General features: G+C 40.6%; 1 protein-coding gene across 4 annotated transcripts in view; it reads left to right on the forward strand.

Annotated features, from left to right (window-relative positions):
- Positions 1–359: 359 nt before the first annotated feature.
- PTPN11 (protein tyrosine phosphatase non-receptor type 11) overlaps positions 360–23,672 on the forward strand; it is a 69,628-nt gene continuing 46,315 nt past the window's right edge. For 3 of the 4 annotated variants that reach the window (XM_074205784.1, XM_074205786.1, XM_074205788.1), the window contains exons 1-2: positions 360–498; positions 21,764–21,886. In XM_074205784.1, the coding sequence (XP_074061885.1) occupies positions 485–498; positions 21,764–21,886 (137 nt within the window). In that variant the 5' untranslated portion in view covers positions 360–484. The remainder of the gene's footprint in view (positions 499–21,763; positions 21,887–23,672) is intronic. The other variant, XM_074205785.1, reaches the window with a different exon arrangement.

Genomic DNA, 23,672 nt, shown 5'->3' on the forward strand with positions numbered 1-23,672 from the left:
CTTTCCCCGTTTTAGGGATAAGGAGCCTGAGGTCGGAGGCCTGGCCCGGGCCTGCGCCTGCGCCTGCGGAGCGCCCCCTGGCGGCCGCTGGCCCGGGGCTGCCTCGGGGGGTCCGGGCGGACGGTCGGAACCCCCGGCGCGGGCCGCAGTTGCCAGCCGGGGCGGGGGCGGGGAAGCCGGAAGTGCGCGGCCCGCGCGGCCGGCGCTAGGCTCTTTGGGCCGACCGGCGGCCTGGCGGGAGGGTGGCGTCGCAGGCCGATGGCGTCACCGTCGCGGTGCCGGGCGGCGAGGGGCGGGGGCGGAGGCGCGGGGGAGCGGAGCGCAGCGGAGGCGCTTGGGGGGCGGGGGGGGGCGGCTCGACTCTCGTCTCCGGGATCCCGAGGCCTGGATGGCGGCCGGAGCGCCGCGGGCTCCGCGCTAACCCCCGGCCCGGCCCGGCCCCTGAGGCAGCGGATCCGAGGAGGAGCCCGGGAGCGGGAGGAACATGACATCCCGGAGGTGAGCGGCGCGACCCCCGCGGCCCCCCGGCCGCCCACAAAGCACCGCGCGCCCCTCCCCCCCGGGCCGCGGGACCCCCTCCCCGGCCGGCGCTCCCCTCCCCCCGCCTCCCCCGCCTCTTGCCCTCGCGCCCCTCCCCCTCCCCTCCCCTTCCCCTTTTCTTCCCCTGCCTCCTCTTGCAGCTTTCTCCTCTCCCCCTCTTCTTCCCTCCCCTGCCTTCTTCCCCTTCTCTTTTCTGCCTCCCCTCCCCTCGCCCTTCCTTTTTTCTCTCACCTTGTTTCTCCCTCTCCCTCTTCTCTCCTTCCTCCCGTTCCCCTTCTTTATTCCCCTCGCTCCTGTCTTTTCTTCTCACTCCTCTCCTCTTGTCTTCACTTTCTTTCCTTCTTAGGGTTTGTTGTGTTGATCCCATAAGAAAGTGTTTGTAAAGCTCTCTGCCCCGGTAGGCCTTTATCAGAAGTGTATTCTCTTTGGCTCTTTCCCTTTTTTCCTCCTCCTTTCCCCCCTTTCTTCCCCTTCCCTTTCCCTCCTCTCTTCTTTCCCCCCTCCCCCTCCCCTTCTCTTTTCTCTTTCTTTGCATTTCCAGGCTTAGCAGAATCCTGAGTCCTCTGCGCCTTCGCTCTTCTTCCTCTTCTCTTTTACTTGCTTCCCCCTCTCCCCCCTCTTTCAGAAATCTGCTCTTGGGAGGTGTGTCAGTGTCTTGTCACCCCCGAGGACTGTTCTGGCTCTCATTTCCCCCTTCCCAGACCTGCTTCTTTCATCTGCCAATGCGTGTTCAGGCTTTGGTGTTGGAAGAACAATCACTTAATATTTTAAAGCACTTTTCTCATAATAACCTTGTGAGAGGCATGTCTTATTCTCACTTCATGGAGGAGGAAACGGAGGCATCTAGGGGTGAAGGAACTCAGTCATGGTCACTGCTAATAAGTATCAAAACTGACTTCTTAACTCAGGTCTCCTGATGGAAAGAAAGACTGATCAGTGCCTCCTTCTGCTCTACCTTCTTTTCCTCTGTTTTCATCCAAGAGAGAGACCCTTTCCCCTTCCCGGGGTAAAGATTCTGCCCCAGCTTCCCTATTCTTTTGTGATCTCTTCATTCATTTCACTCTCCTCTAAGTAATGACTTTTCTGGGGCCTCCGCTCTGGAAGCCTGGGATTGTTTGCAGGCAGAAGATGCAAAACTGAAGTGGGTCATGGTTGTGCACTACATTCCTTACTCGTTGCTTCATGAAAATTGCCTAATAATTATTCAGAAATAACAGTCCTCCTTTGGGGGAGAGGTTCTTCTTGGTGTTTGTCTACGTAATAGGAGAGAGAAAGAGAAGAGCCACTCTGACTTTAATGCCTCTCTGGGACTATCCTCAGTTAGCATACCCAAAAGGAAGCCTTGATGTTGGTTGATGGCCTCTGTTCTGGTTTCTCATGTGGCCAAATCTGGGCAGTTGTCAAGCTCTTTCCTTTTCAGAATCAACAATATTAGTGAGAATTGATGTGTTGCATTGGACTCCTTAGATAAAAAGTTGCCGGCTAAAGATAGCCTGCTTGTTTCCCTGTCATAGATGCTTCATTGCTCTTAATCTGATCTATCATTACTAGCAGATAGTATTAGTGGCTACTCTGGCCATAGACCTTCTTTTCTTTTTGATGACCGCTGTGGTTTTTTTCAGACCAGAAGTATTGCCACTCTTTTGTGATGTTTAAATAATAGCTTTGGACTAGGGTGTGATGCAAATGAGAAGCATTTTACGAAATTAGGAATAGTTCTCCAGCACTCTTGTCTCTCAGTCTTTGTGTTCAGGATTGTTTCAGGGTAGGGAAAAAACGAAACCTAAAAACTTTAGGAACTGAATGACTTGGGCAGGTCTGCTGGATCTGGATCTATGACTGCATTCAGTGAGATACAGTGTGGCTGCGCCCTAAAGTGAACTGACTCCCTCCTGAAGCCATTCATTGTCTGCCTTGACCTAATCTGTCAGAGCACTCACTGAGCCTTTGTTCAGGGTCTCCTTCTGAAGAAGGATCTGCTTTTCTAGGACAAGAAAAGACTGGGGGACAGGACAGGGTCTCCTTTGATAGAGTTGCAGAGTCTTGGCCAGGGGAAGCCACTCAGGTGGGTCTACATAAACTTCAGAACATTGATCATGATAGTCGTTATCATGAGACAGAGAGCCTAGAGAGCTGGGCTGGGAGTCAGGAAGACCTGGGTTCAAATTCTGTCATGCCGGTAACTCTGGCAGTACCTCTCTGGGGTTGAGTCAGCTCCTTCCCTCACCTGCGAAGTTCTCCTACATACATGATCACAGTCACTTCAGGAGATATGATTAATCCCCATCTTGAAGTGAAGTAATTTGCCCCCTGGACACAGCTAGTGAAAGTCAGAGCTGGAGTCTGTTCACTCCAGCCTTTTTCTTCTCCCCTCAGCTGTTCCGTGGGGAACTCACTTCTCATCTCAGAGCACTGGAGGCACTGGGAAATCCTTGCTTAGCCTCCTGGATTTTGCTCTGGTTTGATGACTGAGATGAACAATCTGGAGGTGTAATTGCCTCGCCTTTATTTTGCTTTGCTCTGAGGAATTTCTCCTGTTAGATCTTCTTTATCTTTTTAATTTTGCTGCCCCCTCCCTGCCCCCCAAGGAAATGAAGTTGAGTCTTTTTCTTTATCTCTAAGTTGTTTGATTTAGTTGGAGGCTATCTCTCGTGGCTCGACTGTAGGAAACAAACTTGCCATACTGCTTGCCTAAAGAAATTCTTAACATTTTGTTCCTATTTAATATTAGGTTTTCCCCCAGAGTTGGAGAAAAATGGACCCCTCTGCTTGGATTACATACTTTTTTTTTCCTTCAGGGTTCTGTCCACGGGTCTGATTGCTATAAAGTTACAGAGGATCTTGGGAAACTGCTTGCTAAGGTGCAAGCTGATACATAAACACAATCGTTTCTAGCAACAGTGTCTTTTGTTGGGGCCAAGAGAGCAGATGGAGAAAATATGCTAAAACCTTTACCTTTGGGAAAGCCAGGGGGTAGATCTTGTCATTTAACATAAATTAAAATAAAAATCAAAGAAAAGAAATATGCACTCTTGCATCCATTATCCCCTCTCCCTTTTCTCCCTCTTCTAGAGTAGTGTGGTATAGGGCTTTTTCTTTTAAGCCTCTGAAATACTTTCTAACTTTCCCTTCTTGTTTCTCTCTCCTTATTTCTTGTCTCTGTCTTTCTCTGTCTCCCCATATGCTGGGATGTTTTGTTAATTTTAAAGTATTTTATTAACATCTTTTGGTTTTTTTTACATATAGTTTTTCCAGATATGTTCTCCCATGAGTCTTTCCACATAAAAAAGAAAACTAATTAAACCCCACTAATAGCTCATTCTTCCCCTCTCTACTGAAGAGGGAAGTATCTTGTAATTGTTATTATTATTATTATTATTATTACATATATATATTTTAAAACATGGAAGTTCCTGCCTTTTTTTTTTGATCTCCGTATCCCTTGGCTTTTATTAAACCTTTCTGTACCCCAAATTTAATGTTATAATTAATTTCAGTAGAATAATGTAGTCATTTACTAAATATTCTCCGTGCCCCCAGACAAGCTTTCTACAACCCCTTGTGAAATTCATTTCACAGAGTGGGAATGCCTGCTTTATTGAACAGTCCAAACCTATATATAAGGAAAGTGAAAAAGGGGGGCAGAATGGGGCATATTTCTAGAGCCTTCATATAGGGTGTCCCAAAACTTATTGCATTTAGAAGCTATTAAAACTTCAAACTTTTGGGATACCTTGGATATATTTTCTGATCCATGCAACAATTCTGTCAAATAGGTGCTTTATTATCTCCATTTTTCACATTCTGTAGATGAGGAAATCAAGGAGGAGGAAAGGGAAGTTAACTGATTTGCCCAGTGTCACTATCTAAGGTGGATCCCAGATCCAGGATTCTTTTGGTCACCCCCTGGGTATGTCTTTCCTCTGCTCACAAGTGTGGTGCTTCCCAAAGGAAGCCTAAGTTCCTTTGTTCAGCATTCAAGGGCCTTCTCAGTCTAGGCTTTGCTGTCTTTTGGATTCTCTGCTGACCTGGACACCTTGGGGAAAAGTAGCATTCTTTTTTAGTAGTCCTGTTTTCTTGCCAAATGGCCCCATCTTACAGCTGTCCCCTCTACAGACTCTGCTCCCTCCTGCCTTGTTAATGTTTCCTTCTACTCTCACCCTCCTCACCTCTTCATCTCCTTTTCAGACCTTTTCCTTAAAACCCAATTCAGGGACAACTAGGTGGTGCAGTGGATAAAGCACCGGCCCTGGAGTCTGGAGTACCTGGTTTCAAATCCGGTCTCAAACACTTAATAATTACCTAGCTGTGTGGCCTTGGGAAAGCCACTTAACCCCATTGCCTTGCAAAAACCTAAAAAAAAAAAGTCAGTTATTCTAAGAGGAGGTGAGGAGAGTGCCTTCAGGCATCATGAAATAGCCTAGGCAAAGGTACAGAGGTGGGAGGAATAGCAAGAAGGCTATTTTGGGTGGACTAGAAAGAATAGGAATGGGAGTCGTGTATAATAAGGTGTATGAGACCAGGTTGTGTAAGACTACCCAAAAGGGAAACTTGGAACCGGCCCTGGAGTCAGGAGTACCTGGGTTCAAATCTGGTCTCAGACACTTAATAATTACCTAGCCCTGTGGCCTTAACCCCATTGCCTAGAAAAAAAAATCTAAAAAAAAAATTACCTAGCTGTGTGGCCTTGGGCAAGCCACTTAACCTCATTTGCCTTGCAAAAACAACCCCCCCCCCAAAAAAAAGAAGCCTTCCATGACCTTCCCCATTGGATTTTCACAACATTGTGTATGCTCTTCTTGAAATATATTTTAAAAAATGACTTTCAACTCAGTAACTATATACACTAAATATACATTTGTTTTTTTTTTTCTCCTAAACCACCAAGTCCAATTCTCTTATTTTACATGTGAGGAAATGAAGGCCTAGAGAGACTGCAGTAAAGTGTTTGAGATGAGATTTGAATCCACTTCTTGCTGACTCCAAATCCAGTGCTCTATGCATAGAAGATATCAAAACACAAAGATACTCAGTCCTGAAACTTAATTAGAAGAGAATAATTTATAAAGACTGATATTACATTGTATTGGCTGCATAGAATAGTGGAAAGGATGCTAGCCTGGAACCTGGAAAGAACCTTCATTAACAGTGAGGAAGGAACGAGATAAGCATTTATTAAACCCCTACATTTTCCAGGCAATCTGGTAAGCATTTTTTGCAAAAATGATCTCACTTGGTTCTCATAGTAACCTTGGGACGCAGGTATTTTTATTCTCCCCCATCTCATACAGAGGAGGAAGCTGAATTGCCTTGCCCAGGATCCCACAACTGGTAAGTGCCTGAGACAGGATTTAAATTTAGATCTTCCTGGCTCAAGGTCCAGGGCTCTCCTCACCTCTCTGCACTTCAGTTCCCTAACCTCTAAAATGGAGTTTTTGATGCACATGCCATCTGCCTTGTTGGGGGGGATTATGAGCAAAGGACTTTATAAGCCTTTGAGCACTATAGAAATGGGAGCTATTACTGTCTTGGTACCAATTACCTGCCACTGCACATGAGCTATACTTACCCCATAGAAAAAGAGACATTAATTTCTTTTGAAATACAGACTATTCTTCCAGCAATCAGAAATTCCTTAATTAGAAACCACTGTATGGATTACTTTCTTCTAAAGACTCACAGTTGTGTTTTCTTGAGTGGATAAGAACCACTTTGCTTAGTAAGGAACTGAGATGAAACTTCCGGGTAACCTCCAAAAAGCCTTCCTAGAGTTGACCAAACACCTCTTTGACAGCTTCCACCCCATTTTTTAAGGCCCTGCCATGCTCTTAGTACCAATGATGCCCTGACTCAGGGTGGAGGGGGGTGTCTTCTAGTTTGAAATGGGTTGCAAATATGAGGCCAGAAGAGAAGAGCCAAATGTTTGTGGGGGGGGGGAGGGAAGCTTTCTTGCAGGTATTATCTGAAGGATAGGCCATCTGACTGGTGGTAGGGAGATTCTACCACTAGCCTAGGTGGAGTGGTGGTTGTTGTTTGTGCTTCATTTTCAAAGAGTACTGTGACATCAGAGAAGTGATGCCTTGGGGGCAAGTGAATTGGATTGAAGTGAGGGAGGGTTGTGCACCCCTCCTAGCATGGGGAAAGTGTGGTGTGGGCAAAGGCCTGGAGCCCAGAGAGGGTGGGATCTGAAGGGGTGGACAAGAATTGACAAGAAGAGGACATGTTTAGTTTCACCAGGATGAGTTATAAGAAATCATTCCACCTTCTTGGGTCTCAGTTTCCTCCTCTGTCAAAGGAGGGCTCGGATAAGAAAGCTTTTGTGCTAGCTTCTGACTCTCTGACTATCTTGTCTCAATTTATTGTTCAACAAGTGCTTAGGGAGGCAATGATACATGCAGAAATCTAAGCTCAGATCCCACCTCTGATGCTTAATAACCTGTGTGACTCTGGGCAAGTTGCTTACCTTCTCTGGGTCTCAGTTTCTTTATATGTCACATGAAGTTGGACTGGATGGCCTCTAGGGGCCTACCAGCTCTAGATCTATGAATCTGTCAGCCTGGGCACAACTGACCAATTAATTAAATACCACTCCACCTGAAGAAAAACCCAATTCTAAGATGTCAGCTAGCTAATTTGATAAATGAATAGATGATAGTTGCCATTTTTCTTGACTGCTGATAATACATGTCCATTTTAATGATTGTCTTTTGGAGACAGTTTCTAGCTTTGTAGAATTTGATGAGGGAGTCTTTGAACTCCTCATATAACACCTGGAAGGGCAATTATTGCTTCTGCCTATAAGACCATACTGGTACATAAACATTTTAGGTTAATCCTACTCTTCTATTTCCTCCTATAACTTCAGATAACTAACCTGAAATAATAATTAACTTTAGCATTAACTCCATTTGACTCCAATTAACTCCATCAAGGGGCGACTAAATCCATAGTTATGTTTCTGTTCTCCTCCATCTGGTGATATTTTTGCTTCCATATATTCCTAGAAAAATCTGGTTATAACTGCCATTTCTCATTTTTTTTTGAGGCAGTGGGGTTAAGTGACTTATCCAAGGTCATAAAGTTAGTAAGTATTAAATGTTTGAGACTGAATTTGCACTCAGGTCCTCCTGCCTCTAGGGCCAGTGCTCCATCTACTGTGCTATCTAGCTGCTCTCTCCATTCACTTTTTAGGCCTTTGTAATCTGGCTTTTAACCTGGCTACCCAATTGTTCTTCAGGCCTTAGTGATCTCTTAAAAAAAGCAGAAACACAGTTTTGTTTCTAAATCTATATTATAGTGAAGAACAGCAGTTAAGCAAGGCCAGCCAGCAATGATGGGGTCTGTAACATTTGATTTTCTTGCTCCTTCTCTCATACAATGCAGTGCTGCTTCTTCATTTCTTTTTCTGGAGCCAAGATTGATCATTATCATTACCTAGTATTAAGCTTTGCTTTAGTGTTCTTTTCATTTATATGATTATTATCATATTATTATTATGCATATTGGTTCAGTTGGTTCAGTTGACTTCGTTGATATTAGTTCCTATCTCCTCATGTTTTTCTTGAATTCCTTATAGTCAATTCTATTACTTTCATATACCACTATTTGTTCAGCTATTTATTAATTGATGGGCATTCACTTTGTTTCCAATTTTTGCTACCACAAAAAGTGTTGCTATGAAAATATTGGTGTATGTTTTGTCTCTGATCTCCTTGGCATATATGCCTGGGGTGAGATCTGTGGCTCAAAGGACTAAATTGCACATTCTATTAGTCTTTTTTTGGCCTTCATCCTCCTTAATCTCTCTGCAGGTTTTGATACTGTTGAACCTTCTTCCTGGATACTCTGCCTTTCCTGGCTTTTTGGTGACACTTATATCTCCTGGATTTCCTCTGGCCTCTATGACCAGCCTATTTTAGTCTCCTTTGCTAAGTCATCATGTCTGTTCTACTCACTATATGTGACTATTTATTAGGGTTCTTGGGTCCTCTTCTTCCCTTTCTTTATGCTCTCAGTGATCTCATTAGATCCCATGGGTTCAATTAATATTTCTATGAAGATGTTCCATTTAATATAAACTCAGCTTCAGTTTTTGTTTGTGCTGATGTCACCAGCTTTCTGATGCATATCATCACTGGTTGTCCCTTAGGTTTCTCAAATTAAATGTGTTAAATCAGACCTTGTTAACTCTTAGGATTCCAGATTTTAATTTTTAAAATTCTAACCTTAAATGCCAAATAAAATGAGTATTCCCATATGCACAGTAGATCAGAAGTCATCTTTGAAACTTGTCACTCCTTTGTATTTAGCGCTACATAGTAATAATTGCTTTTTTAAAAAGTTTATAATAAATTCAGTATGCAATTTTTTGGTATATCCTTCTGAACTTCTTTTCAGTTCTCTTCTTTACCTTTAAAACTACTTCAGTGATCTTTTTTTTGTTTCTTGACAACTCTATCCGAAGGCTCTTGCTCTTTCTACTACCCTCCTGCCCCAAATTGGAAAAAAAAAGTGAAAACCTTATAGCAAATATAAATTGAGAAAAATAAATTCCCATGTTAACTATGTACAAAGATGTATATTTTTCATTCTATACCTTGAGTCTATTACTTCTCTGTTAGAATGTGACTAGTGTGAACTATGGAGTTGTGGTTTTTCTAAGTTTCCTAGAATAACTTTTCCCCCAAACCTACTTTCTTACTATTTCCCTGTGTTTCTTGAGGGTGCCACCTATTTTCCATTGACCATGGATTTACAACATATTAGAGTCATCCTCAACAACTGAATTCCTTTACAAAGGGAACTGGGCAAGTGCCCCCCCTCCGCAGTGTATTTGCTAAGTAATAAGTAGTCCAAGCTCTTGCTTGAAGCCCTCCAGGGAGAGGAAGAGCTACCTTTAGCAGTCCATTCCACTTTGGGATGGTCTCGTTGGTAGGGAGCTTTTTCCAGACATCGAACTGCAATTGGCCTCTTTGCAACTTCAGCCTATTAATCTTTTTTTTTTAACAGCTCAATTCATAATTTAATAGCATCCAAATTAAAAAGAGATTGTTTTAGAAAAACATTTCTGATACAAGGGCTTCACAAATTTACAAAACAAGAAAAATAAGAAATCTAGTAATAATATAAACAATACTATGGATTTCTAAAACATAACACAAAACTTTTTTGCCAGTCAAATAATATCAATTTGTTTGAATGAATTACCAAATCCTCATATAAAAATAAGTGACCATCTATTAGACATGCTATATACAAATCACATACAAAACTCAATATAGAGTCATCACATTAAAAAAAATTAATAGCTAATATTTATAGAATGTTTACTATATAACCCAGCCTATTATTCTTGGTTTGGTCTTCTGTACCCAAATGCACTATGTCTAGTCTGTCTTCCACATGACAGCCCTTCAAATAGTTGAAGACAGCTATCATGTCTTCTTGAGTCTAGGCCCATTTCTTTCAAGCGATCCTATGATAGGGATTCAAAACCTTTGGCCATCCTGGTTGCCCTGCTCTGGTCACTCTCCAGCTTACTAATGGCTTTTTATAAACCATGGCACTGACACCAAACACAGTGAGGCAAATAAGGTTTGCTGGGGGTAGAGGGCAGTGGGACTGGGGCTTCATTGTCCCAGGAAGCCCTGCCCTAAGATAGCAAGTGAAATTTATCTTAGAGTCAGCCTAGTTAGTACTCTAGCCCAGGTTCTTAGGGTTCCTAAAGTTGTACTACATATGCACACATGTATATGCATATAAATACACATAAATACATAGTTTATATATACATTGTTTACACACATATAATTTATATACTGTAAGAGTAAGAGTAAATTTTAACTTTTAATTGATTTTCTTTATAATCCTATTTATTTTAAATTATTCATTTAAAAACATTTTGAAAAGTTTCTATAGACTTCCCTAAATTGCCTAATGTTTTTGGATCTTGATCTGTCTTCCAGATCTTCCTAGTCTTCATTGCCCATCACTGGTACCTGGCAAACAAGAACTTAATATATGGTTGTTGACTTGAATCTCCTCCTCCTCCTACCTCATCATCATGAAGCAATTCCTTCCTTTTCTCCTGACCCACAGAGCTAGGTCCTTTCCTTTAAAAATCTGGCATCTTTCCTTAAGAAAAAAAAAAGGAATCATGTGATTTCCATTCACAGTTTATGCAGTTTTTTTAAACATTTTATTTATTTTGAGTTTTACAATTTTTCCCCCCTAATCTTACTCCCCCCTCACCACAGAAGGCAGTTTGCCAGTCTTTACATTGTTTCCATGGTATACATTGATCCAAATAGAGTGTGATGAGAGAGAAATCATATCCTCAAGGAAGAAACATAAAGTATAAGAGATAGCAAGATCAGACAATAAGATATCAGTTTTTTTCTAAATTAAAAGTAATAGTCCTTGAACTTTGTTCAAATGCCACAGTTCTTTCTTTGATACAGATGGTATTCTCCATTGCAGACAACCCTAAATTGTCCCTGATTGTTGCCCTGATGGAATGAGTGAGTCCATCAAGGTTGATCATCGCCCCATGTTGCTGTTAGTATGTACAGTGTTTTTCTGGTTCTGCCCATCTTGCTCAGCATCAGTTCATGCAAATCCCTCCAGGCTTCCCTGAATTCCCATCCCTCCTGATGTCTAATAGAACAATAGTGTTCCATGGACATACATATACCACAGTTTTATGCAGTTTTATCTTGTAACAAAAGGCCTCTATCGTGTGTGTGTGTGTGTGTGTGTGTGTGTGTGTGTGTGTGCATGCATGTTTGTGTTTATATGAGAGAGAGAGGACATTTTAAATCTTGGGGTGGATGGGCCTCTGATGTTCTTTTGTAATTCTCAGATCTTGTGACTATGTCATTTTATAAAGGATGTCTGCCCTGGAACCACTTCTGAACTATACAGTGAAACTATATGAGATACGGTGAAAGTTTGGATTGTGAGCAGAGGGCCAGGGTTTGAATTTCTGCTCTGATATTTGCTCCCTATGTGATCTGGGACAAGTCATTGAACCCCTTTGGGTCTTCTCCTTCTTCATCTGTAAATTAGGTCGTTGGACTAGATGACCTAGGAGGTCCTTTCAGTTTTAAAATCTATAGCCCTGTAGTTCTAAATGTTGACTGTAATATAGTCATCCAGTAATAATTCCTTTATAATCCAAAGTTTATACTTAAGACAAATATGAAACCAGTTAAATATTTTTAATTATTTTTCATTTTTATTGAATTGATGCCTTTTGTTTATTACATCCTTTTGATTTTTGAATATGACTTTTCCTTCTCTGCTTAGTCCTTTAATTCCCCCCCCCCCCCCCCCACACACACATACACTTTCCTACCTCCTAAAGAAAGAGGGAGGAAAAAAAAGTTCAGTAATACCGGGCCATCATAATAGCCTCATTCATTAGCACTGATAAGGTTTTTTTTTTGGTTTTTGTTTTTTAGATTTTTTAGATTTTTCAAAGCAATGGGGTTAAGTGGCTTGCCTAAGGCCACAGGGCTAGGTAATTGTGTCTGAGGCTGGATTTGAACTCAGGTACTCCTGACTCCAAGGCCAGTGCTCTATCCACTGCACCACCTAGCCGCCCCAGCATTGATAAGGTTTTAAAGAAAGTCAGTCAATAAACTTTTAGAGGTAAGTTAAGAACCTAGAGTTATTAAAGACTTTTGAAATATAGTCCAGCTTATAGCATCAAAAACTTTTCTTCCTGCAAATCTGATGAGACTATTTTCCCCCTTCTTTGAACTAATTCATTCTAAGTGGATGAATCATTTTGACAGTTGAAAACAAAACAGGAAAACATCTTTCTTTTCCAGTGTATGAAGCAAGGTGAAGAAGTATTAGCTACATTTTGAATTTCTGTCATGGTGATCTAGCTGTAAGGGTGTGTTTAATTTTCATCTGGGAGAAAACCATTTATATTTATAACATAATTCAATTCTTGTTTTATTTTAAAAATCTAGAACACATAGGCTTGTTTAATTAGATAAAATATTACAAATGTTTTGGATGGCAAAAACATTTTTAAATATATATAGGTTAGAGATGAATATCTCTCAGTGACTTCAAAATTATCTGCTTCAGTTATTTTTTTGTAAGTAAACTAATCAGGCAATCACAGAGTTTTCTGACAAAATAATCTGGAAAAATATCAGAAGGAATTATGATTTTTAAGCATGAAGTGCATTTAAAATTATATCTTGATTGTGAAGAATATATAAGATATTAAAGTTATATGAAACAATAATAAACTTTGTAGAAAAAATAGTGATTAAATTAAGCCTTCTGACTAGTGATTTAAACTAGATTTAAACTGATAGGACATAAATTAAATCCAGCCCAACTCCTGTAAATTAACTCTATAGGCCACTTTACCACTGCCATTAAACTTATATAGACTTCAATTTCTCCATCAGTAACGACCCTTAAAGATTTCCTGAGTCAGTGACAAAAAGGCCTCTAAACTGAGCCTTAAGGTCTGCTTTACCGCTTTATGAATATTTCTAATTCCCCAGCCAAATGAAAGCTTCTGCCTTCCCCAACTACCTTTGGCCAGTCTTTTATTGGCTTGCTCATCACCTGAGAGAGACTCTTATGGACTTGGTTGTGGGAGACTTTTCTATTTCATCTTTCTTTTTTTTTTTTAGATTTTTGCAAGGCAATGGGGTTAAGTGGCTTGCCCAAGGCCACACGTCTAGGTAATTATTAAGTGTCTGAGACCAGATTTGAACCCAGGTACTCCTGACTCCAAGGCCGGTGCTTTACCCACTACACCACCTAGCCACCCCTCTATTTCACCTTTTTTTTTTGTTTTTTTTAGGTTTTTGCAAGGCAAATGTGGTTAAGTGGCTTGCCCATGGTCACACAGCTAGGCAATTATTAAGTGTCTGAGACTGGATTTGAACCCAGGTACTCCTGACTCCAAGGCCGGTGCTTTATCCACTGCGCCACCTAGCTGCCCCATTTCACCTTTCTATGCAGCACTCTGCCTTCACCTTTGTGACAAATAGCCAGCCTTGTTATTCTGGTCACATTCTCATTTATGAAGTCCTGTCTATACCAACGGCAACACAGTTAGCTGTGACATTCTTGTGCAGCTTTGTCATGTTGATAGCTGGCTAAAAATGGAGTCTGGCTGTGGCAGGGAGCTCCTTGTCTTTCACTTTTTTCTTTTGAACTTACTAGAATTCTGATAGATAAGGACAGTAGAGGTCCCCTGATCTGGAAAATTCCAGATTTGGAAATTTGAAGTTAAAAAAAAGGACCATTATGGGATTGGAAATAAAATTTCTGTTGGGGAATTTTGGTTTTTCATTCTTTCCCCTATCAAGACACCCCACTGGTAGCTAAAGAAGGGGGGATTTATTGCTCTAACTTAGCCTACTTTGTGTGATCTGTTTAAGCCAGTTTTCAAGGGGGGAGAAATTGCTGCCAACCAAAAACAAACTAAGGAGCAACCCTCCTTCCAGATTTGTTCTGGTTAACCAGTAAATAAGAATTAATATTGGGGGATAAAGAAGAAAATGGTATAAAGTCCCATAAGCATGGCACTTGTATAATAGGAGATGAGGGAAAGCACTGAAGACTTTTTTCATTGTGTGATCTGATCTTGGGTGAGACAACACGATTTTTTTTTTTTTTTGCCTTCTGGAAATGAATGGCATTCTTCTGCCCTTGTGGATTGTCATACCTTGCTAGATAAAGAAACATTGGATGTCAGGAGAATTAGAGAATCATTGGGTACCCACTTTACTTGCCCCAAAGTAACAACAACAGCTCAAATTGACCCAGCGCTGAATATAATAGACTTTAGAGGTTATCTTGTTAGATTTCTTGATTTTTTCTTTAAATTTATTTTTTTTTTTTATATTAACAAATTTCTTTTCTTTTCTTCCTCTCTGTTTCCACACCATGAGAAAAAAAAACCCAAAACCAAAACCCTTGTGATAAACATTATAGTCAAGTAAAAGAAATTCTGGTATTGGTCATGTCTAAAAAAACAGGTCTCATTTAGTACCCAGGATCAATCACTTTGTCAGTTTCCATCAAGGAGTTTCTGGGAATCCTGATAGATCATTATGTTGATCAGAGCCCTTAAGTTTTTCAAAGTTTTATTTTGTATTTTTACTATATATATATATATATATATATATATATATATATATATATATATATATTATTCTCCTGGTTCAACTCACTTCACTCTTCATCAGTTTATGTAAGTTTCTTTTTCCCATTTTCTTGAAATTGGCCCCTTCATCATTTTTTATAGCATAACGGCATTCTGCTACATTCACATGCCATCATTTGTTCAGCCATTCTCCAGTTGATGGGTATCCCCTCTGGTTCTAGTTTTTTGCTACTACTAAAAGAGTTGTTATAAATGTTATATTGTAAATATGAGTACTTTTCCTCTTTCTTTGCTCTCTTTGGGATATAGGCTTAGGAGTGGTATCACTGGGTCAAAAGATCTATACAGTGTGGTAAATTTTGATCATATAGGCTTAGGAGTGGTATCACTGGGTCAAAAGATCTATACAGTGTGGTAAATTTGATTATAGCTTCCAAATTACTTTTCAAAATGACCGAACAGTTTCAATGCTCCAACAGGGTGTCCATATACCTGATTTTCCCATAGCTCTTGCAACAGTTAGCATTTTTCTTTTTTGTCAACTTTATCAATTTGGTGCAACATCCCCCCCCCCCCCCACCCAGCAAGTTTAAGTGATTTAGGATCCTTGGCTTATAGATGAAGAACTGGAAGGGACTCCAATGACTATCTAGGTTTAATCCTTTCATTCCACAGAGAAGGGAACTGTGTTCCAGTGAGGTCCCAAAGGGAGAAAGTATCAAAGGGAAGATTTGAATATTGTACATTTTGCAAAGCCCTTTCTGTGAAGGTGCTTTGTACACTTTTCACTCTAGGAGTGTGGATGGGTCAAGTCTGATTATCTTTGCTTTCCTAGCATTTGGGAGTTGAAAGGGACAGATGACTGAATCCTCTACCATTCATACTGAGGACTTGAATACCCTCTGTTGGACAAAGAGCCACTCTTTCCCAGCCAGTCTCTTCTACTCAGGCTCAGGTTTGATTGTCAAGAAAGTTTCTTTTGAGCTGAACTGGGCTTTTCCATTTCTAGCCATTGCTTCTGGTTCTGCCCTCTGGGGCTGAATGGAACAAACCTCATTTGTCCTTTCCATGACAACCCTGCTGATATTCGAAGTCAGCCTTGGTGTCCTCCCTCCCTGTATCTTCTCCAGGCTAAGCGGTCCCAGTTCTTTCAACCAGTCCTCATGTCAGGGACTTGACCTTTGACCATCCAGGTTACCCCACTCTGGGCTCCCTCCGGTTTACCAATGTCCCTTTTAAACTATATCACCCATGACAAATATAGTGCTTCAAATGAGATTTGCCAAGGGCAAAGTACATTGAGACAAGTACTTCCCTCCTCCTGGAGGCTCTGGCACCTCACATGGCTGGCATTCCACTTTAGAATGATCTCTATCTGTTCCTCCCCAGTCTTATACTGGTGAAGTTGATTTGTCTGTGTGCACACACTTGTGTCCCAAGTATGTGTTTACATTTATTTCTATTGAGTTTCATCTTAATACATTTTAGTCCAGTATGACCAACCTTCCCAGGATCCTTTTGGATCCTCACTTTTTAATTACCGACTTAATTATGCCTCCTGTCTTGGTGTCACTTGTAATTTTGATGAGTCTGCTATTTAGACATTGAAAAAAGTTTTATGCATTCTAGGGCCAGCTAAATTGGTACAGAACACTTGGTCATTCCATCTCTTGAACCATTACAAATTGCCCTTTTAGTCTGACCCTGAACCATGTTGGAATTCATCTGCCTGGATCCTTGTCTCCTCCAGATCTCACCACAAAAGTAGTATGAGAGACTTTGACAAAAACGATAATGTTGAGGGAACTTTTCTCCAATTAATCAACCGATAAACACTGAATTAATCATGTACTATATTACGTTATAACATGGTTGAACTGGTGAATTGGCTAAGCCAGGACTTGAACCCAGAGTTTCTGATTCTGCACAGTGTTCTTCCCATTGTACTTTGCAGCCTCTTTAAAAGTTCTTTCTATGACCTCTCCTCTACTTCACAAAGCTGCCTAGGACAAATGGGACCTATGAAAGCTTATATCCTATTAGATTATTTTTATTTATCTTTCAGTAATTTTTTTTTTATATTGATTTTTGTGGGAGGCCTGCCTTGCTGGTCTGTAAAACAATGAAGCAATGCTGGGTAGAGCAAACTCCTGCCTCCAGGTTGAACCCTGGCTGTTTGCCTGGGCCTTGGAGCTCATTCTCTCCTTGAACAGGGTCCAGGCTGTGGATGGTACTGAATGGCAGTAATGGAGTAGAAGGGTCTGGCATAATGCCACTGTCAGGGTGGTACTGGCCCCTTGTTGGTCTTATGGCCAAAAGTGAATTGTCTGCCTCTAAAGAGAAGAAGGGCTTTATTTTTTTGGTCTTTTGAGTGTGAGTGGCCTCATTGAAGGAGCTCCAACTGGGGACAACAGGCACTGGTGTTTCTTCTGCCTCAGATGCTTGTGGGGGACTTGGAAAAACTGAGGTGTGACAAGGTTTGAACCCAGCCAACTGCCACCTGGAATTGATCCTTTGGAGAATTGTGGTGTCATTTTAAATGGTCATTAAAAGTTGAATTCTAGACCTGAATTAAACTCGTCTTGATTTGACTTGGAGTGTAACTCCTGATGCTGGGTTTGGCGATAGCCAACCAAAAAGTATCTCATTTAGGTTGCTATGTATAACTGACTGTGCTGGGCCTTAAATTAAAGTAGAAAATGTGGTCCTTGTCCTACTGGAATTTACAGTTTAGTTAGAAAGACATTTAACAAGATGCAAATTATGTGTGTGTGTGTGTGTGTGTGTGTGTGTGTGTGTGTGTGTGTGTGTGTGTAGCCTTCCAGTCCTGGCGATGGAGGATGCGTATTGTGTGACTGGAACTGACAGTGTAGCAGGGGAGTAGGACAAGATCAATCTGAAAAGAATTATAAAGCCATATGGCAAAGGCCTGGCAAGTGGCAAGCGGAGGAGTTAGCATTTTGCCAGTAGGGAGCCTCCTGAGCCGGGGACTCACATGGCTAAGTTTGGCACCTCTTTGGAGGATGAATTGGATGGGGAGAGATGAAGGACCAGAAGTTGTTAGGAGGCTCCTGTCTTGTTCAGGTAAGAAGTGAGGAGGCCCTGAACTAGGCCTTGGCAGGGAGAGAAAAGGATGGATACGAGAGATAGGCTAAAGATAGAATTGTTTAGCTTGACAGCTCATAGATATGGGGGTTGAAGGATAGTGTAGGGAAGGGGTGACTGAGCTTTTGTTGAATGTGAATCTTTAGAAGAGTGGTGGTACCCCTCACAGAAATGGCGAAGGGTGAGATTTGGGAGAGAGAAGCAGTGTTGTTTTGGACACCACTTGTTTGAATTACTTGTATGTGGTTAGAAGTATCTGCTGGGCTTGTGGTGATAAGGGATTGAGGCTCAGAGAGACAATAAAGCTGAATGTGTAGATTGAGAGCATAATCGAAGCATGGTTATTGGTGAAATGACTGAGAGAAAAGAAGGCCTAGGACAAGGGCTGGGGGACCCTCCTGGCCAGAGGAGAAGAGCCAGCATCTCCAGAGCTGGGTCTTGAACATCTAAAGAGGACAGAGGATCCAGGAGGAGGTTTTGGCTAATGGTGTCAATTGCTTCAGAGAAGCCGAGGAGGAGGAGGACCAAGGAAAATTCCCAGGATTTAGTAATGAAGAAATTCTTAGTAACTTTGGAGCAGGGTTTTGATTGAGTGCTGTTTGGAACACCCAGATTTTAAGGAGTTGAGAAGAGAGAAAATAGGAAGTGTGTGTAGGCTATGTTTACAGAAGAATATAGACCCCCCCCCCCCCCCAATTTAGTTATGGAAGAAAGGGAAGAGATATAGGATTAGGCCTAAGGTGATAAGGAGGACAAATGAAAGATTTTTCCCCTTCTGTTTCCTCTGTTTATTCTTGGTCTGTTGTATTAAAGTGGCCTTAGCAGGCTTTTTTCTTCAATTCTCAAATAACTTTGCTTTCCAAGTCTCTTCATGAACATTTTCTACCTTATCCCAAATTATGAACTGTTGTGGACACATGCTTGTAGTTCTTGAGGGTATTCCACTTGAGCTGTTTCTTCTTCCTGCCAAAAGCAAACTTCTTTCTTCTTCCCCACCCCCAAAATTAACTTTTAGTTTTTATAATTCTGTTTGCCATTAGAACTTGTTTCATCTTCTGTACTTTGGTTCCTGCATGCCCTTTGAGAGAGTGACCTTCTTTCTTTTGTTCTGGAAGCTTAGTATATCTGAGAAACCCTTTGGTAATTCTTGATGTCATTCAGTTAGTTGGTCATCATTTTAGCTTTTTCCTGATGCCTCTTATGAATAAATGCTGTTTGCATCTTGCTTTTTTTTGCCTTTTCAGACTTTTCCATTGAGGTCTCTTTTGTTTGCAGTTTTTGTCAAATCTTCTGTATCCACTGGTTGTCTTTGTAAAGTAATCATTGGGCTGAGGATTTTGTCCTAGATGGGTTAGGACAAGGTGGAGAAGCCTTTGGATCTAGTAGTAGCAGGTGTTTAGGGTCTGGATCAGTTCCTCTGGCACCTGAGGGTGCCCAGGTAAAAACCAACTGCTATTAAGTGGGGGAGAGGTTGATGCTGCTCTGTCAGCTCTGCCCCAGGAGGGAGGGAGTACTTTGGCTTTGGCATTTGAGTGCTCCTGTAGCGGCTTCTGGTGTTAATTGTCAGCTTCTTTCAGTTTCTCCAGTGGAGTTGGTTTTTGTTTTGTTTTCAGTTATTTATTTTTATTTTTTATTTAAGGCAATAGGTTTAAGTGACTTGCCCAAGGTCACACAGCTAGGCAATTATTAAGTGTCTGAGGCCAGATTTGAACTTAGGTATTCCTGACTCTAGGGTTGGTGCTCTATCCACTGTGCCACCTAGCTGCCCCTTTTGTTTTGTTTTAAAGGATACAAGACCTTCCTGCAAATCTTTTTACAACCTTGTTCCAACCCACTTTTAATTTTACTGGGTATGTGATTTCTAGTTCTTTATGTTTTTCTTCCCTAATCCATTGAGCTATTCCTAGTAACAAAGTACCAAAAAGGAGGAAAAAAAAACAATTTAACAATTAACTGATATTCTTACCTGTTTCTGCAGTGTTTAGTTTTCTTCTTCAATGAAAGGAGGCAGAGTATTTCCTGAGCTCTTCTTTGGAACTCAACTTGGGCATTATAGTTCTATAACATTGATTTATTCTTTTGGTTATGTTATTATAGTCAATTTTGCATATTTCTTCTTGGTTCTTATTTTACTTTATATTAATTCATATAAGTCTTTTTAGGCTTCTCTGAATTTTCTTTTAATGTTCTATTGCATTTGTGTATCCCAGTTTGTGTAACTGTTCCTTAGTCATTGACTGCTTACGTTCTTTGAAATTTTTCATGACTTAAAAAGTGCAGCTATATGAATATTTTGTTGCATATGAGACCTTTCTTTTCTGTCTTTGACCTCCTGAGGATAAAGGCCTAAGCAATGGCTCTGGTTCAAAGAATATGGTGATTTTAGTCACTTTTTGCATATAATGCCAGATATCTTTCTGGAATTTTTCAACCAATTTTTAGCTTGACACACAGCTTCTGAATGAGTGTACCTTGCTTCCTTTAGTTTTTCCAACATTGATTATTTCCATTTTCCCCCCCATATTTACCAAATTTTAAGTTGTGAAGTGAAACTTAGAGTTGTTTTAATTCACATTTTTTTTTTAAGTTTTTGCAAGGCAATGGGGTTTAAGTAGCTTACCCAAGGCCACACAGCTAGGTAATTATTAAGTGCCTGAGGCTGGATTTGAACTCAGGTACTCCTGACTCCAGGGCCAGTGCTGTATCTACTGCGCCACCTAGCTGCTCCATCCTACATTATCTTTGATATCACAGTTACTTTATATATGATGGAAGAATTTTTTCCTTAGTGAATTAAAATGATCCATTTTATCTGTTTTTGATTTTCCCCTCTGTCCCTTGTTGGGTTGAGTTCTGAATTTCTAGCTATAGTTGTAAAAAGTTCCAGATCCCTGCTGTCCTTTAATTTTTGTATGTTGTGCCCTTTATTATTTAGACTGTCCCTTTAATATTCAGTTTATATGTTCATTTTGAACTTACTGTATTTGGTCAGGATGCTGGTCTCAGCTCATTTCTTCCATACTGCTTTCCTTTAAGAAGTAGCATGAAGACATGCTGACAAAAGTATATAATGGGTAAGAGAAGTTAGATTAGTCATATCGTAAGATCATGGACAGCCTGGCAGTGATACTGATACCCATGGAAAGGTAACCATAGAGCTTTCAGTATCCTCTCAGGGCAGGATTTATGGGTAGATGTGAGTGGAAGTCACAAGAGGAGTTGATATCATTGCATTGCAGTTTATTCTGTTGGAGAGGGGATTTTTCTGAGTTGGAAGATTATGGATGCTCAGAAATATTTTAATGAGAAATTATGCTTTCTTTATCTTTAATGTACATCAAACAGAGGTCATCAAGGTCATCAACTCTTATATCATACTTGAATTGGGATAATGTTGGTTGAGAAATCTCTTAAAAGTTCACTTAGTTTATAACAGTGGCCTCTTGAGTCTGCATTCTTGCTATATCTTTTAGATTGAACATTAATTGAATTAATTATAATAATAGCTAGTACCTACCTAGAGTTTTAAATGTTAGCAAAACACTGCACATCGTTATATTATTTGATTCTCACAACAGTCTTGTGAACTATGTGCTATTATTAACCTTACTTTACAGATGAGGAAACTGAGACAGAAAGGTTAAAGAGACATAAGTAAGTGGTCTAGGGGTCACCCAGCTAGAAAGTGCCTGAAGGAGGATTTGATATTAGGTCCTTCTACACCATTGCCACTTTGGTGAATGAAGACCAATTTATCTTTCCATTCCCCTTTGTGGTATCTGTCAATGGGATCTCTTGTTGAAAATTTCTGACTCATTATACTGGATCAATATGCAAGTGATGCATTTTCATGATAGATTTCTCTGCTTATATTTTGCTCAGTGACTCACCAGTCATTTATTTATATTCTCTCTGATGGTGTGGGAAATATGGTCTAAAAATCCCCTTCTTTTTTTCCCTCTCTCTAAGATGGTTTCACCCAAATATCACTGGAGTGGAGGCAGAAAATTTACTGCTGACACGAGGCGTTGATGGCAGCTTTTTGGCCAGGCCCAGTAAGAGTAATCCAGGAGACTTCACCCTTTCTGTGAGGTAAGTTGAATGGAAATCTGTATCTGGGAAGAACCTCAGAGGCTGTTCCTGACACTCTCATTTTCCCCAGGGAAGCAAAGTGGTTCATCTAAGGTCATATAGGTAATAAGTGACAGGAGCCAGAATTGAAGCCAGTCTTTCTATACTATCTATCAGAAAAGGGAACTCTGGGAGATTTCCCAGGTAGGAAATGGGGAGTAAGAAGATGAGGCCTCAACAATTTGCTGCCCCTGATAGTAACTAAAATATTTTAGAGGCTTCTCTGCCCGTCTCTTTTAAAGAGTCAGCAGGACCACTGGGCCAAAGACCAAGACTTGTGTGCCGTGTTTGGATAGGGTGGGGGGGAGGGGGACTGGGGATTCTGCACATGCAACAGAAAGGCTCAAGAGTTCTGCCCCTTCTTTGGTGAAAACTAGAAAGAGTTCAAATCAGAAAATGGCCTTTGTGTGAGAGACTGCCAAGCTCTGGGGAGCAAAAGAAACCAGGAATGAAGTAAATAAACTTCTCCAATGAGTCTTTGTGTGGGAACCAGCCTTGTTGGACCCTGGTTTATTTAATAATAATAATGATGATGAGGCTCAGGATGATAGTAGCCATCATTTATGTAGCTCTTACTCTGTGTAAGGCACTTTACAAGTACCAACTCATTTTATCCTAAGAACAACCTCCCCATTTTACAGATATTAACAGAGGCAAAGTGACTTGCTCAGGGTCACAGAGCTAGTAAGTGCTGAGGTCAAATTTGAACTGACTCTGGACCCTGCCCTTTCCACTGTGTCACTGAATTGCCTGTTATGTTGGTTTTCTACTTCCATCGAAACAATTATGTTTTCAAATGGAAATGTGCTGGTTTTCTTTAGAGAATGGAGGTGATCTTAGATTCTGAAAGGTAATATATTAGATCAGAGGAGTCTGATAACTCTGACAAACTAGCAAAACTAGGCAATTATTAAGTATCTGAGGCTGAATTTGAACTCAGGTCCTCCTGACTCCAGACTGGCACTCTATCCACTGCACCACCTAACTGCCTCTAAAACATTTCTTAAACATTCATTTAAAAAAAATCTAAGTTCCAAATTCTCTCTTGCCTCTTCCTCATCTCCTGAGAAAGCAAGCAATATGTTATCAATTATACATGTGAAGGGGGCACCCAGAGCACCGATTCTGGAGTCAGGAGAACCTGAGTTCCAAGTTGACCTCAGACACTTAATAATTCCAATAATAATAATAGTTGTGTGATCTTAGGCAAGTCACTTAAGCCCATTGCTTTGCAAAAACCAAAATAAAAAATTATACATGTGAAGTCATATAAAATATATTTCCATTTTAGCCATGTTATAAAAGAAAAATCCAATCCATAAAATCCAAGAAAAATAAAGTTAAAAAGTTTTCTTCAATCTTTCTCAGAGTTCATCATTTTTCCCTCTCTATAGGTGTACAGTATTTTTCATTATGGGACTTTGGAATTGTTTTGAGTCTTTTTTTTTATCAGAGTACCTAAGTCTTTTATAATTGATCACCTTACAATATTGCTGCTACTCTGTACAGTATTCTTCTGGTTTTGCTCACTTCTCAGGTTTTTCCATAATCAGTTTGCTTGTCATTTCTTATAACGCATTAGCACTCTATCACAATTGTATGCCATATCTTGTTTAACCATTCCCCAATTGAGTATCATTTCCTCCATTTCCAAGTCTTTGTCATCACAAAAAGAGCTGCTGGAAATAGTTTTGTACAAATGGGTCTTTTTTTTCTTTTTCTTTGAAATCTTTGAGGTACAGACGTA

The sequence above is a fragment of the Macrotis lagotis genome, chromosome X (assembly GCF_037893015.1).
Source record: "Macrotis lagotis isolate mMagLag1 chromosome X, bilby.v1.9.chrom.fasta, whole genome shotgun sequence".
Lineage (NCBI taxonomy): Eukaryota > Metazoa > Chordata > Mammalia > Peramelemorphia > Peramelidae > Macrotis > Macrotis lagotis.